Here is a 16,564-nt window from a genome sequence, read left to right as displayed (position 1 = left end):
AGTGTATACAGTACTATACAAATGTTTGCTATTATTAATGAAATCCTAGACATGCCTACTTTGTATTCCCACTTATGCTAGCAGTATTTTTACAAGGCTTTTATGTGTTTATCCCCTAACAAAACAGTAATGCTTACATTATACTTTCTTATTTTGCACAAAATTACATTCAACTGATATGGCTGAAATTTGGTGACCATTTACTTATTGTTACTCAAATCCTCTATCCTGATATCTTTTATAAAGAAACTTCAACTACAAACTTCAGACTATGAACAGTAACTTATATATAAGACTCTTCACTATACCCTAACAGGTTAAGTTAAAAAATAAATAAATAATACTCAAAAATCACTTAAAGTTTGGTTTATTGAGAGGCAGGAATCAAAAATGGTTTTTGTGTTTAATATTGAATACATTGATAGCTTATGCTTAGGCTGACCCTGAAATTATTTTTTAGAGCAAGAAATTCCTGTATTCTAACTAACATTTGACCCTGAAATTATTTTTTAGAGCAAGAAATTCCTGTATTCTAACTAACATTAGGCTTTGAGAACACTACCCTCTTTAGTTATTACAGCATTATGTGATCACGAAAAATATACAAACTGTCCTGATTTTATAAATCACAGTGACTTATAAAATTATTAAGTTGAAAAGCTTTATTTTTCATAATCCAGGCTAAGTTCATTAATTATGAAAAAATAGTTTTTACTTTATAATTTTGTAAAATTTTATTACAGTTGACCCTTGAACAATGCAGGGGTTACGGGTGCCAACCCTCCCCGCAGTGAAAAAAATCCCTGTTTAACTTTACAGTTGCCCCTGTATCCACGGTTCTGCACCTGCAGATTCAACCTATCTCGGATTACATATTTACTGAAGAAAAATCTGCATATAAGTGGACCCACATAGCTTAAACCTGTGTTGTTCAAGGGTCCACTATATATGTAAGGTAATTAATTATATGTAACAATTGTAACTTTGTAAAACAGGATCACTACCATCTCCCCTAAAACACCATTCCACTTGGTCAAATAAATAGAATCAGTAAGAATCACTAATATTCTGTTTTCTTAACAGATGATTCCTATAGTTCTTTATACTTCCATGGCACTAATATACACCTCTATGATACGATTAATTAAATATATTGTAATTTTTTGCTTTTAGTGTTTATCTCACCTGCAAAATTATTAATTCCTTAATGGCAAAGACTGTTATTTTCTTCATCTTGAAATCATCAATGTCTAACATGATGGCTGGCACATAACAGATATGCCAATGTTTATGAATTAAATAACTTTTTAAGAAATTTTAAAAGTATATATAGTAGGCTTCCATTTTTAAATCATCAAATCTAAACTTAAACGTATTCCTAATTATTACAATCAACACTAGTATGTACCATTTCATATTTACAAAGTTTTTCTTTTTTGGGGGAAGGGGGTGTGCCTGCAGGCTGGGGCCAGGGCCTAGTGGGGGAGGGTGGAGTGTGGGGTTTCCTAGGAAGGCACACAGGGTGCCGCTGGAGCCCTCAGGGTACACTGTGCGACTCTGGGTGTGTGTGGGGAGTAGGGAGTAGTGTGGGTCCTGGTGGAGGGGCCAGGAGAGGATGGGTTGGGACAAAGTTTTTCTTAACAGAGGAGTGAAAGTATGAGATATTTTATCCTTAATGTCATTTTATAAACAAGGAAACCAACACAAGACTAATTATGTGACTTGCCCAAGGCTCTAAAGCAAATCAGTAATGAATTTAGGAAGGAATTCAAGTTTCCCACACTTTGACTATATAGTTCTTAACTACTGAACAGGCAACTAGGAACTACTACTTCATTAGAATGAATCTGCAAATCACAAAGATATAGGAAAATAAAATACAAAAAGAACTCTTAACTCTCTCAAAAGAATGACACAAGAATAGAAGTTACCAGGCCCAAGACTTCTTTACTTCCTCCTTTCTATTAGGGTATGTAACAATACCCCAAAACAGAGGTTCGTACTTCTAGGTACCTACTGACCTGTCTGTGTATCACAGACTCTGAAACTTTTTGGTTTTAGGACTCCTTTACACTCTTAGAAATTACTGAGTACCCTAAAGAGCTTTTGTTTATGGGGGTTATATCTATCAATGTGTACTGTATTTTTTTTTAAGTAAAACAAAAAATCTAAATATTTACTATTTTAAAATAACAGTATTAAAACCATTAATACGTTTGTTTTTTTTTCGCCCGTGGGGCATGTGGGATCTTAGTTCGCCGACCAGGGATAGAACCCGTGCCCCTGCATTGGAAGCACGGAGAACTAACCACTGGAATGCCAGGGAAGTCCCATAAACCATTATATGTTAACATAACATTTTAAATGAAAAATAACTATTTACATATTTTAAAATTAGTGAGCACAGTGACACTGTTAGATTTTTGCAAATCTCTTTTGTGTCTGGATTAATAGAAAATAGCTCCATTCTCTTTTCTGCTCTGCATTCACTCTACTGTGATACGTTGTTTTTGTTCAAGTATTGGGAGAAAATCTAGCCTCAAACAGATGTGTCGTTGGAAAAGGAGGAGGCATTTTACTAATATTTTCAGAAAATTGTGAATACTCAACAAGCAGTAGTTTAAGGGTTAGTTCCTGTGGGGAATCTAAAATCCTATCAATGAACTTTGTGTACTCTATTACATTAAATCTAATGATATAGGTGATATTTATCCCAAGAATATAAGGTTGGTTTAATATTTGAAAATCAATCAACATCATTAACCATATTAATAGACTAAAAAAGAAAAACCATATGGTTATCTCAACTGTTGCAAAAAGAGCATTTGACAAAATCCAACATTCATTCCTGACTTAAAAGGCATCTAGGAAAAATCTATCATCATAATTAACGGCTTAAGACTGATGCTTTCCCCATAAGATAAGGAACAAGGCCAAGTTGCTTGCCTTCACCACTTCCATCAATACTGTACTGGAGGGTATAGCTATAGTATAATGGGGCAAGGAAAAGAAATAAACAGCATTCAAATCGGAAAGGAAGAAGTGTAACTGTTTTTATTAGCAGATGATCGTCTATGTAGAAAATCCTAAGGAATCTACAAAACAGTTAATAAAGCTAATAAGTGAGTTGATTTAGTAAGGTTGCAAGATATTAGCTCAACACTGAAAATACAATGTATCTCTATATATTGGCAAAAAACAACTGGAGACTGAAATGTAAAAAAACACAACATTTACAATAGCATCAAAAAATAATTAGGGATCTAACTGAAGATGTATAAGATCTGTACAAAGGAAACTATAAAACACTGCTGAGAGAAGACCTAATTAAATGGAGAGATATACCATGTTCATGTCTCAGAAGAACCAATAGTGTTAAGATGTTAATCCTCCCCAAATTGATCTACAGATTCTATACAATCCCAATCAAAATCCCAGCAGGCATTTTTGTAAAAAGTGACAAGCTGATTCTAAAATCCAAATGAAAATGTAAAGAAACCAGAGGGGCCAAAATGACTTTGATAAAGAAGAATAAAGTTGGAGGACTTATACTAGAAAAGATGTTCAATATCATCAATCATTGGGAAATGCAAATTAAAACCACACTGGCCTAGCAGAATGGATAAAATTTAAAAGACTGATTATCTTTATTGGCAAGGGTGTGAAGCAACTGGAACTCTCGTGCACAGCTGGTAGGAATGTAAAATGATACAATCATTTTGGAAAAAAGTTTGGCAGTTTTTTAAAAAAAGTTAATTATACACTTACCCTTGACCCAGCCATTCTACTTCTAAGTATTACCCAAGAGAAATGAAAGCATATGTCCATACAAAGAATTACATACAGATGGTTTATGTCAGCTTTATTTCAAATGGCCAAAAGCCAGCAACAACCCAAATGTCCACCAACAGCTGAATGGATAAACTGTGGTATATCCATACAATGGAATACCACTCAGCAATAAAAAGAATGAACTATTGATACATACAACATGGATGAATCTCAAAATAATTTTGTTGAATTTCAAAGCCAGACCATAAAGAGTACATACTGTATGATTCCATTTATATACAACTCTAGAAAATGCAAGCTAATCTATAGAGACAGAAAGCAGATCAGCGGTGGCCTGGGGACAGGCACAGGAGGGACCGATTACAAAGGGCCACAAGGAAACTTTTGGTGGTGATGGATATGTTCATTATGTTGACTGTAGTGATGATATCATACATATGTCAAAACTTATCCAACTGTACACTTTGAACATTGTAGCTTATTGATATCAATTATATCTCAATAAAGCTGTTAGAAAAGCCCCATTTTAGTCTATCTTGTACTTTAAATAGATCTTTTCCATACATAATTTTGATCATTAAGAAAATACTAGTTCAATGAATCACATAGATCTTCCAAATGTTGACACACTTCAGTATATAATATCAAAAATATCACACTCACTAATATTATCATCAATCTCCTCAGGTAAGTCTTTAATTACTGAAAAACAAGCTCATGGTGATTGATACAAGTTTTCCAAAATTCTAATTATTGCTGGAAAGCCTGACCTTTATCATTGTCAACAAACACTGTCAGCTGTTTTCCATGAAGTGTCAGGCCCATTTAATTAATTTTTAATAAAATGTCTACCAAATACTCAAGTTTCAATAATCACAGTTTGTCTGTCAGTTGTTCTTTCAAGTAAAAATGGTATTTTATGAAAAAAAGCAGCTAGTTCAGTTGCAACTCATTCACTAAAATGCTTTTCTAGAGAGAACCATCATACATCCATATGCAAAGTGCTTTATGCATACCTCCCATTTCATCACTCAGAATATTAAAAAATGTATACCCAAGGGAGGAGACTTTCCACAAGTAATAAGTTTCACTGCTTCATCAAGGACATTCTTTTTTTTTAATTTAAATTTAATTTTTATTTTATATTGGAGTATAGTTGATTTACAATACTGTGTTAGTTGCAGGTGTACAGCAAAGTGATTAGTTACACATATACATGTATCCATTCTTTTTCAGATTCTTTTCCCCTATAGGTTATTACAGAATATTGAATATAATAGTTCCCCTGTGCTATACCATCAAGGACATTCTTAAACAAAATTTTAAATTGCAAATGCGCTGTGGGAAAGAATACAATGACTATTAGTACAGTTTGGTGCCACTGCCTTGATTTGTGCTAAAGCACCAGCAATTTATCCACCACAGCGTTTGCAACATCGGTGTAAATGTCAACATGGTGAAAAAGACAAAAAGCATCATAGTTTTATTACGAAAGTAGTTTTGACCTCACAGACTTGCTTAAAAGGGCCTTAGGATCAAAGCTTCATAGACCACAGTTTGAGAACCACTGCCCTATATCAAGACTTTTACAAACTGTAAATAACATAATAACTTTATAAATATTCCATTAAACAGTGTAAACTTTAGCCACAGAGAAAAACCTTACTTTTGTGGGATCTTGTCATTCTATCAGATTTAGCAGATGCATCCTTAACTCGGTTATGATATTCTAAAAGGAATGTTCGTTCATGCTCAAAGAAATCATCTACATCCTATGGGATCAAAAGAAAATATGAGCTTTTTTCACTTATTTGCTTTAGTCTAATACATAAATCACTTTGTTATCCTTATAATCATAAAAGATCATCAGTAAAACAGCATAGCTATCCTCTAATAATCAGACATTATATTGATTTCATCAACAAGTTCAGACTTTAAAAACATGTGTTTCTATCTATCAAGTAAGAAATCTTCTACAGTTTTGCAGCTGAAGGCTTAGAGCTCCCCATTATGGTTCAGGCTCATGTGTTGTACTCAAATGTGTTCCTACTTGTGCTCCGCCTCTACAGTCCTGTTCTCCAACAGATATACTTCTGCCAGTGGGAGTGATCATTTGCTTTATGAGAAAAAGGGAAAAAAGCCTGGCAGACAAGTGAAAATCTGTTTCTCTTGGTCTGTTATGCATTCTATGGGCCATTCCTGAATGCTGTTCCTGAATCCCTTAGTCATTAGGGCCCTCTCTGACTGCTTTGGGGAACCTGGCCAAAGTAGCTATCTGGGAGCAATTTTCATATTAAACACTGTTTTGAATCTTTTCTGGAACAAAACTAGAAATACTTAAAAAATAAAAATTATTAACAGTACTTTCCTCCCTTTTAAAACAGCAATTGTTTATTGAAAAAGCACCAGCTGAAATGATTAACTTGAGACCGACATCAACAGTACACAGAAGCAAAAGTTAGTACTGATAAAATGTCATTTAAAATCTGCTAATTCATGTGTACCAGTTTTCTTAAATGTAAAAATGGAGATAAACTAACTTGCAGAGCTGTAGTGAAGATTAATGAAATGTGGGCTACCAAACACCACACTGTAAATGTTCAAAAAATGTCAGCTATTACTTCAATAAAATTATCAAAATCATAATCAATATAGTGGTTTATACTTAATGTTAAGAAAACAATTCAGGGACTTCCGTGGTGGTGCAGTGGGTAAGACTCGGGGCCGGGATTCGATCCCTTGTCAGGGATCTAGATCCCACATTCATGCCGCAACTAAGAAGTCTGCATGCTACAACTAAAGATCCCACATGCCACAGTGAAGATCCTGTGCGCTGCAACTAAGACCCAGCACAGCCTAAATAAATAAATAAATAAATAAATAAGAAAAAAAAGAAAAAAGTTCAACATTAATGCGGAAGTATCAAAATGGAAGTAAGTTCTTTTTTTGGGCCACAACGCAAGGTTGTTGGGATCCTAGTTCCCTACCAGGGATTGAACCCGGGCCCACGGCAGTTAAAGTCCTAACCACTGGACCGCCAGGGAACTCCCATGCTGAGTCTTTATTAGAAAGTAGTCACAGCACATGCACTGTCAACATATCAACTGACCTGTCTCTGCAAAATTAAAGTATAAATCAAATAGTACTTTACACCCAAGTTTTACTATAGCTGTATTTATAAAAACAGGCAATGATGACAAAGCATTATTTATCTCTTATTAGTATTTACTTAATAATGTAATAGAAACATTTTTCTCTTATATTTTAATGGTTAGAGTTTTCAGAAAAATCCATTTTTGTACCATTTTCAGAACATCATTAAGAAAAATTTAGGTGTTATCTCGGTAAGTAATTAACTTTGTAAGTATATTCACACATATCATCTCATTCAATCTAACAATCTTGTGAGCTAGGTGGCATTACTAACCAAATTTTGAAAATCGGAAAACCGAGATTCAGAGAAAGAAAGTGACTTTTTCCAAGGTCATGTAGCTACTATGAGACAAAACCAAAACCTTAACTGAGCTCTTCTAACTCCAAATCTGAACCCAGGTCTGCCCCTAACATTTCTAAGGCCAATTGGGTAAGTGTATAAACGGAGGCAGACCCTCTGTGCCCCACCCCGTGACTCTGTAAGGCACCCAGAGGGACCTCATGTGCACGTGGCTGGACGTTCATTCCATCCTGCACACTGATCTTCTGCCCTGTGCCTTCCCTCTACTCCTTGACCACCTGTGGAGGACAGCCACCAGTGGCACAGTCTACCCACTGGCAGATGAACTCAAGGAAAAAGCCTGTGCAGGACCTGAAAGAAGGCTTGGGATTTGGGCGAGGAAATATAGGATTCTAGATACCTGGAGAATGGTCTGGTTTGGAGGAAAGGGGCATGGGCTCTGGGTGGGCAAATCCACTTGGACCTGCAGACCTATTACCCCTTAGAGAAGGGAGCTCTTGAGGAACCCAGGGCGAGGGGCCCAGTTTCCCAGGCCTAAGAAGTCTACTATCCAAACATCTCTTTTACTCTATCGTCCGCACGTCTGAAATCTCAATCTATCTCCCTCTTAAAAGAAGTAAATTCTCAAACCAACACCTCTGTTAATTAAATAAAGTCTTACCTTTACTCCAGAAACAATTACCCCATCTGCTGATTTAACCATGTTTTTAAAGAAATCTTCAAGTTTCTCTTTTTTATTTTTTCCTCGCACACTCAACTGAAAGAAAGGTTAATTTAAGTTAGCATTTCTTTTAAGATTACAAATGAGAAGTTAATGCCTCCTTTATTCTCTGATATCAAAATGGCAATCTCAAAAGGACCCCAGTTTTTAAACTTAATAAAGTGGCAATTTCATCATGTATATCACTGATTTTCAAATTCTGGGACATTAAAGAGGAATCTGGCCTCACTCCCAAAGATTCAGGTTCAGCTGATCTACAGTAAGGCCTAGCTTTCCCAAATTTTGTAAGTATATTTGATAATTTTGTTGTAAGTTACCCTCTCATCATACTTTGTCGAACACTACTATATCATACGAAGTCAACTAAATATTAACTCAGGAAGGAGTTCCTTTGAACATGCAAAATTTACCGGAGTACAATATACCATCATATGATTCTGTAAAAGCTTTGAAAATACATTTTGCAAATTCTTCACTCCAAACCCATCCAAATATCATCTCCTCACCTGTTTTGGGGTCAGCAACTCATGATACAAAGGACACAAAAGATGACTCTGCCTGGCATGAATGGTATATCTAAAGGCAAAAGTGAGAAGCAGCTAGCTCTTTGACTTTACTACTTGCTGCATCAGGGACCCCATGAAGGAACATCCTATCTAATTTCCTTATCTACTGCCATGGCTTCAATGCCCACCTTTACGTAAGTGACTCACAAATCTCTCTCACTACCCCTAAGCTCTTTCCTGAACCTTAGATCCTATTTCCAATTGCCTACATCATATCCTTACACACAGATTCTGCTAACCCCACATTAGAAAAATCTTAAAAGAGTACTCACTATAGTCTAACCTCCAAGTTTTCCCTCTTCCTGGTTCCCTATTCATGCCCCACCCCGCGCCATCCAACCAGTCTCTCAGATTCTCGTATGTTCCCTAAAGCCCCGTACCTTTCATTAAAATTCTTGAAGTAATCTACAATTTCTTCCTCTCACAGCTCAAATTCTACCAGCAAATTTCTGAAATTTGTCCCTTTCCACTCCCACTGTCCTGTAAAAGTCCTCATTATCTCTTGCCTAGACTACTACATTGGACTACTAGTTAACATCCCTCCTCTCCTCCATCCAATCCATTCTGCTGCTTCTGATAACTTTCCAATATCACACTTTGGAAACTTAGTAAGTTTACAAAGTTTCATAATGTTCAGAGAATGAAGGCCAATCTCCTTAGCACGGTACTCAATACTTTGAAAAATCTGTTTCAACTTACCTTTCCACGTACCACTCTACCCCTAAAGAGCCTTATGTTCCAAACTGTTCTCAAAAGAAGCTCTGAGCTTTTAGGTTCCTCTGTATCTGAGATGATACCTCCTCTTTCACCAAAAATTCTTTTTTCAAAAAAATTTTTGGCCATGCTGCACAGCTTGCGGGATCTTAGTTCCCCAACCAGGGATGGAACCCGTGCCCCCTGCAGTGGAAGCGTAGAGTCCTAACCACTGGACCGCCAGGGAGTTCCCATCGATTTCTAACTTAAGAGCATATTAGAGTAGATGGAGCCACAGGAGTAGATGATATGACTTAAGAGAGAATTTACAGAATTCGAAGTCTAGAGGAGCTTTTAGACTTCTAGAGAACTCAGTGAGGAACCTTGGAAGAATCAGATTTAAATGAATGGATATATGGAGGATAAAGCCCATGAAAGAGACTGGGAAGTAGCTTTAGAGTTAAGACGAAAACACATCAAGAGAGATTCCCATAGATCCACAAGTACATGGGAGCCAGCATAGCTAGAAAGATATCTTAGTCAACATGGAAAAGCATGATGTATTTCACCACATTAATAGAATAGAGGAGAAAAACCGCATGATCATCTCAATAGATGTACTTTTTCATTGTAACACCACTCAACAAACTAGGAATAGAAAAGAACTTCTTTAAGCTGACAAATGGCATCTATGAAAAAACCCACCGTTAACATCATACCTGACAGTGAAACAGTGAATGCTTTCTCCCTAAGATCAGGGACAAAACAAGGATGTCTGCTCTTGTCACTTCCATTTAACACTGTACTGGAGGTTCTAGTCGGGGCAGTTAGGCAAGCAAAAGAAAAAAAGGAATCGAGACTGGAAAGGAGAAAGTAAAAAAGAAAAAAGAAAAGAAGCTATTAAATGAGTGTGGCCACCAAGGTGGTTGAAGGCTGTGGGGATGCAGGCAGCTCAGGGATTTGATTTCTGACTGGTGTCCCCCACCACCCCCCCAACCCCCCCCCCACCGTGAACAAGGCCACTATCTGATCAAGAAGAATTACTGAAATCAGCTTTAATGGAAAATGGGAGAGACCTGTCTAAAGTCATAACCTTGTTATAAGGAACAGAGCAGGCACTCTAGGCGAGATGAGAAAAGACAAAAGGGCTACTGACAGGGTCAAAGTGCAGGAGAGGTCAAGGGTCTAGATGCAGCAGTGAGTCAAAGAACAACTATAAGGGGAACAGGGAAAAAGGGAGCTGCGAGGACAGAAGGCTATGTTTGGAGTCTATAATATTAGGGTTTAAGAACTCAGAGGTGGGGCTTCCCTGGTGGTGCAGTGGTTAAGAATCCGCCTGCCAATGCAGGGGACACAGGTTCGAGCCCTGGTCCGGGAAGATCCTACATGCTGTGGCGCAAATAAGCCCGAGCACCACAACTACTGAGCCTGTGCTCTAGAGGCCACAAGCCACAACTACTGAGCCCACGTGCCTAGAGCCCATGATCCACAACTAGAGAAGCCACCGCAATGAGAAGCCCACGCACTGCAAGGAAGAGTAGCCCCAGCTCGTTGCAACTAGAGAAAGCTCGCGTGCAGCAAGGAAGACCCAATGCAGCCAAAAATAAACAAATAAATGTATTAAAAAAAAAAAAAAAAAAAAAGAACTCAGAGGTGAGACAAGGTCCTGGGTGTGGTCACTGATGCGGCAGGAAGAAATGAATGAAGATTAGGGTGTTGAATAGGTTAAATATTTAATCTACTGCTAAGCAGACTAAAGCTATAGGTACTGGAAACAGAAGGGGCAGAGCTACATAAGGAAAGCAATACTACAGGCAATCATTCCTTACAACAGTGACCATTTCTCATAAGACTAAATGCTGGAACAAGATTTTCTAGGCTTTCCAGATGCCCCACAGCCTTTTCAGACTTCAAGACACTTTCACTCTATTTCAACAGCTCATCAGTCCCATGACCCTCTGAAGTTCAGATAGTAGAATAGCACAGACAGATTTCTTTTCCAGCACCACTGAACTGAGTAAAGATCTGAGAAACAGCACTAAAGACAAGGTTGAGAAAAACCTTTTAATTTGGGGCCTATGATCTTCTACAACCTGTTACCATACTTGTTATTAATTAATTAAAGAATATTTGCAAAACACTTTCCTGTCCATCTTTCTAGGCTTTCTCCAAAACAACCATTTGCTGATATTAAAAGGGTTACTAAAATGCATCATCATCACCTCTATTTATTTATTTATTTATTTATTGCAGTATTTAGCATTGTCCTGACATTTTTTAAATTAATTAATTAATTAATTAATTAGTTAGTTAGTTAATTATGGTTGTGTTGGGTCTTTGTTTCTTTGCGAGGGCTTTCTCTAGTTGCAGCAAGCGGGGGCCACCCTTCATCGCGGTGCGTGCGCCTTTCACTGTCGCAGCCTCTCTTGTTGCGGGGCACAGGCTCCAGACGCGCAGGCTCAGTAATTGTGGCTCACGGGCCTAGCTGCTCCGCAGCATGTGGGATCTTCCCAGACCAGGGCTTGAACCCGTGTCCCCTGCATTGGCAGGCAGATTCTCAACCACTGCACCACCAGGGAAGCCCCCATCATCTCTATTAAGCACATATTAATTTGTAAGGAAGAGGGACTTCCCTGGTGGTCTAGAGGTTAAGACTCCGTGCTCCCAATTAAGGGGGCCCGGGTTCGATCCCTGGTCAGGGAACTAGATCCCACATGCATGCCGCAACTAGAGTTCCGATGCCGCAACTAAGAGTCCACATGCCACAACTAAAACGATCTCACATGCCACAACTAAGACCTGGTGCAACCATAAACAAACAAATAAATAAAAACAACAACAAATATATTAAAAAAAATTTGTAAGAAGAAAAATAAATCTACCTTGGTGGGAAAAAAATTATGAAATCCTAGGATTTATGAAAGCTATTTATAAAGCTGAACTAAACAATAATCTTTCACTTATTATTTTAACAAATATTTTTATATCTTAACGGTCAGGCACAATTCTAAAATAGTGAGGATACAATGGTGAAAAATTCAAGTCTTACTCCCAGAGAGCTTACTTTTTAGTAGGGGGAGACAGATAATGGATATATAAACAAATTTTTAAAATACAGATATAGGGACCTCCTTGGTGGCGCAGTGGTTAAGAATTGCCTGCCGATGCAGGGAACACGGGTTCGAGCCTGGTCTGGGAAGATCCCACATGCCGCGGAGCAACTAAGCCCGTGCACCTCAACTACTGAGTCTGTGCTCTAGAGCCTGCAAGCCACAACTACTGAGCCTGCGCTCTAGAGCCTGTGAGCCACAACTACTGAAGCCCACACGCCTATCGCCCATGCTCCGCAACAAGAGAAGCCACCACAAAGAGAAGCCGACGCGCCACAACGAAGAGTAGTCCCTGCTCTCCACAACTAGAGAAAAGCATGCACACTGCAATGAAGACCCAACGCAGCCAAAAGTAAAAATAAATTAATTAAAAAAAAATACAGATATATAATTTCAGATAGTACTAAGGGCTGTGGCAATAGGATAGAGTACTTGGAGCCTGAGTACTAAGGTGGCCTTGTGCTGTTACCACCATGCCTCACTTTACACCTATGTTGCTCTACCAAATTACTGTTAAGGTTTTAGCCCAGGCCATAATAAGGACCAGCATAAACAAACTCATAAAGGTAAAAAAGTGATGACAGCATTCTATCATGTGTTTGTTAGCAACCCTATTCATGAATCATTTTTAGATTCTTGTAATTCACAATACAGCCAGCATTCTTTATAATTCCTAGTTATTAAGTGACCACAGGCCAGTACCACATACTATACTTATGCTTGTGAGAGTACCCACGCTAAAGTGCTACATTTTGAGTTACACTTTCATACCCTTTTAAAAGTTTTCTCTACTGCTAGACTTAGGACATTTTATTGTCACAGCTACTAAAACCAAACCAAGAGGGAAAATTTGTATACACAAAATTCTTTGATTTTGATGTTGACTTGTAAGCAAACAAACCACTATGCTTACATTTGTTTTCTACTAAAATTATGAGTTAATCTTGTCATCCAAATATAGATCCCAAGATCTGTATCACCCATCCACTGAAAAGAGTTTTTCCAGCACCACAAATGAAGAAACTTTCAAAGTTCAACCACCTCAAATCTCTTTTTGCATTATAACAGAGTTTTCAGGCAGGGAGGGAGGGAGGAAAAGTAAGAGCAATCAGCACTGAAGAAGGCTGGTTAAACAGATCAAGAGTCAATGATTAACCCAAAAGTAATATTGAATTCTTTAGCTCAAGTACTTCTCTGGAATTCTCCATAAGGCTTCAGAAGCCTCCAAACTCAAATTTAAGAACATTAATAAATTTAATAACCCTATTTCTTTTTTTAAAATAATTTTTAAAAAATTTTATTTCATTTATTTATTTTTGGCTGCGTTGGGTCTTCGCTGCTGTGCGCAGGCTTTCTCTAGTTGCAGCGAGTGGGGGCTACTCTTCGTTGCGGTGTGCGGGCTTCTCATGGAGGTGGCTTCTCTTGTTGTGGAGCACAGGCTCTAGGTGTGCCGGCTTCAGTAGTTGTGGCATGTGGGCTCAGTAGTTGTGGCTCGCGGGCTCTAGAGCACAGGGTCAGTAGTTGTGGCGCACGGGCTTAGCTGCTCCACAGCATGTAGGATCTTCCTGAACCAGGGCTCGAACCCATGTCCCCTGCATTGGCAGGAGAATTCTTAACCACTGAGCCACCAGGGAAGCCCTAATGACCCTATTTCTTAAGAAGTTCACAATTCAGGATGAAAATCAATATCCCAGTAATAACATAATATACCATCATTTAAAAAATTAATCCACTCAAGTTCTACTGAAACAGTGCATTATCACTGAAAAAGAGTCATTTTTTTTTAATCAAATAAGTTTTATGTATATATATATTTTTTAGAGACTCGGGATTTACAGATGAGTAAAACCAGCAAATTGATGTAACCAATTATTTATACCAACAAATAATATTTACACACCAGAATAAAGAAATCAGATATAACGCAACAGCATAAAAACACTGTTCTACAACTAATAACTCAAGATGATTGATCAAGATCTAAGCCCTTAACCCATCAGTGAGAGTCGTGAATTTGCCCAGCATCTCAGCTCCACCTAGAGATGTGAGGGACTTAGGGATGGCATTCTGATCCAGATGATAGCAACACATTTTGTGTTGAATCTAAAAGACTCTTTTCTGAGACAAGGAACCCAGCAGGGATTTTTCTCACTTGATTGGGAGGTGAGGTGTTAAAGTCAAATGCTCTTCATTCAACCCCTGCCCCGGGCTCCGCCATGTTGGGTCTTGTGGGTCGTGTGGCCGCTGCCCCGGCCTCTGGGGCCTTTCAGGGACTCAGCCCTTCAGCGCCGTTACCCCAAGCCTAGTTCTTACCGGGAGCCGCTCCAGTCTGCCAGAGACAATGCTGCTTAAATATCTCCCTCGCCAAAGGCAGACACCGCCACTGGGCACATTGTAGCGGTCACTGGTGTAGTGGGGGATGTCCAATTTGATGAGGGACTGCCACCCATCCTAAATGCCCTGGAAGTGCAAGGCAGGGAGACCAGGCTGGTTTTGGAGGTGGCCCAGCATTTGGGTGAGAGCACAGCAAGGACCACTGCCATGGATGGTACAGAAGGCTTGGTTAGAGGCCAGGAAGTCCTGGATTCTGGTGCACCAATCAAAATTCCTGTTGGCCCTGAGACCTTGGGCAGAATCATGAATGTCATTGGAGAATATATTGATGAGAGAGGTCCCATGAAAAAGAGTCATTTTAAACTGCTTGAAAAATAAGAACATTTTATAAAATGTTTTTATAAGGCCTTAAGTCTTTTCTAACAACTCCCTACTCTTTCCAATGACGCTTTAAAAATAAACCTTGATCACTACTTTGATCAATACTCACATCTTGATTATATTCCAGGAAGACATGGAAATTTAAATCTTTCCTCAAAATAGGATGTGCTGCCACACGACACAGGAACACTTCATGCATCGCAACGGTCTTCTTGAATATTGCCAAATACTCACTAGAAACAATACACAAAATTAAAGGTAAAACACTGCAGAAAAACATCTGCAACACTTTTTTCAGCAAATACTCTTTGAATTATTCTAAATGCAAAATTAGAGATACAAAAATACAATCCATGTAAACAAAGCTTTTAGTTGAACTGTTAATGAAATATTCAATATATAAAACCCAGCTCTGAAAAGACTTCATGCTAGTTAATAGTATTTATTACATATAAATGTTAATATTTTTAGGTTTTATGAACCTTTCTTCCTATGCAGGTTGATGTTAAAGGTAACTACAGGGGTTTTTGTTTTTAGCTTCAGAGAAAGTATACTACAAATTATACTGTACAACTTTAATAATTCAATTTCTAGATAATTACTGCTTTTAAACACCTTCGAACAAAAAAAAAAAAATCAGAAACCAAACCTCGGTAAGCATATTTTCAACATTAATAACTATTTTCATCTAATGACCCAAGCACACAAGAAAGAAACACACCACGGAGAGACTAATTTTTGCCATTACAATTGAAGAACTGTGTTTAAAATATTTTAATATCATCAGTGAATCACAGCGATCATACAGTAATACATGTCAGTTTCAAAAAAAAAAAAAACACTCAAGGAAAAGGCCCAATATTCTTGCTTCAACTACGTGCAAGGAGGATAAGTTTTACATACCAGCAAACCAGCAGGATCAATGTTGGGAGAAGTTTGATCTCTGTGAGGGTAGTCATTCAGTGAAGACAAAAAAGAAGGATGCAGAGGATGGAGGTAGCAGAATAAACCCAAGGTTCTCTGTTATCCAACCCCTAACCAGACCACAAAAGAATCATGATCAGGGCCACTGGAAAACCACTGATTCTTTCAATATTAATGTGCTCTGCTAATTTCCAGCTTTCAGTCTTATAAACTATAGAATTATATATATGTCTGCTATCAGACTACTGCTTGCACTCAGTATTGACAGAATTCTTAAAATATCTGTCACTTACACTTTAACAAAGAAGACCTACTTTGTTAATTTATCTTGTCAAGAGTTTAGCATCTGAAGAGGAGTCTAGTATCACTGTGAAAATATGCTTAAAAACTGAAATTCAGTGCAAGAAAAGGAAATGCACAAAGGGGAGAAATGACCAGAAAAAGAGTGATGAAGATGATGATAATGCAAGGAAAGTTATTTCCTTGTATAACTCTCAAAATACAAAAAAACAATATGCAGCAAATCCAAAATTATTTCGAATGTTTAATAAAAGAGGAAAAACTGTATTTTCAGCAAATATGCTAAAAA

The 16,564-nt window shown here is 37.9% G+C and overlaps 1 protein-coding gene across 1 annotated transcript in view; it reads right to left on the bottom strand.

Moving 5' to 3' along the window:
* SNX6 (sorting nexin 6) overlaps window positions 1-16,564 on the bottom strand; it is a 55,382-nt gene that overhangs the window by 24,782 nt on the left and 14,036 nt on the right. Inside the window, exons 6-8 of the mRNA XM_082452260.1 lie at window positions 15,161-15,284; window positions 7,908-8,003; window positions 5,459-5,564 (exon numbers count right to left, since the gene is read on the bottom strand). Of these exons, the coding sequence (XP_082308386.1) occupies window positions 5,459-5,564; window positions 7,908-8,003; window positions 15,161-15,284 (326 nt within the window). The remainder of the gene's footprint in view (window positions 1-5,458; window positions 5,565-7,907; window positions 8,004-15,160; window positions 15,285-16,564) is intronic.

The sequence above is a fragment of the Balaenoptera physalus genome (assembly GCF_965194825.1).
Source record: "Balaenoptera physalus genome assembly, chromosome: 2".
In the NCBI taxonomy this organism is placed as follows: Eukaryota; Metazoa; Chordata; class Mammalia; order Artiodactyla; family Balaenopteridae; genus Balaenoptera; species Balaenoptera physalus.
Note: the sequence above shows the minus strand (reverse complement) of the source record. Positions and strands in the feature narration are given on the sequence as shown.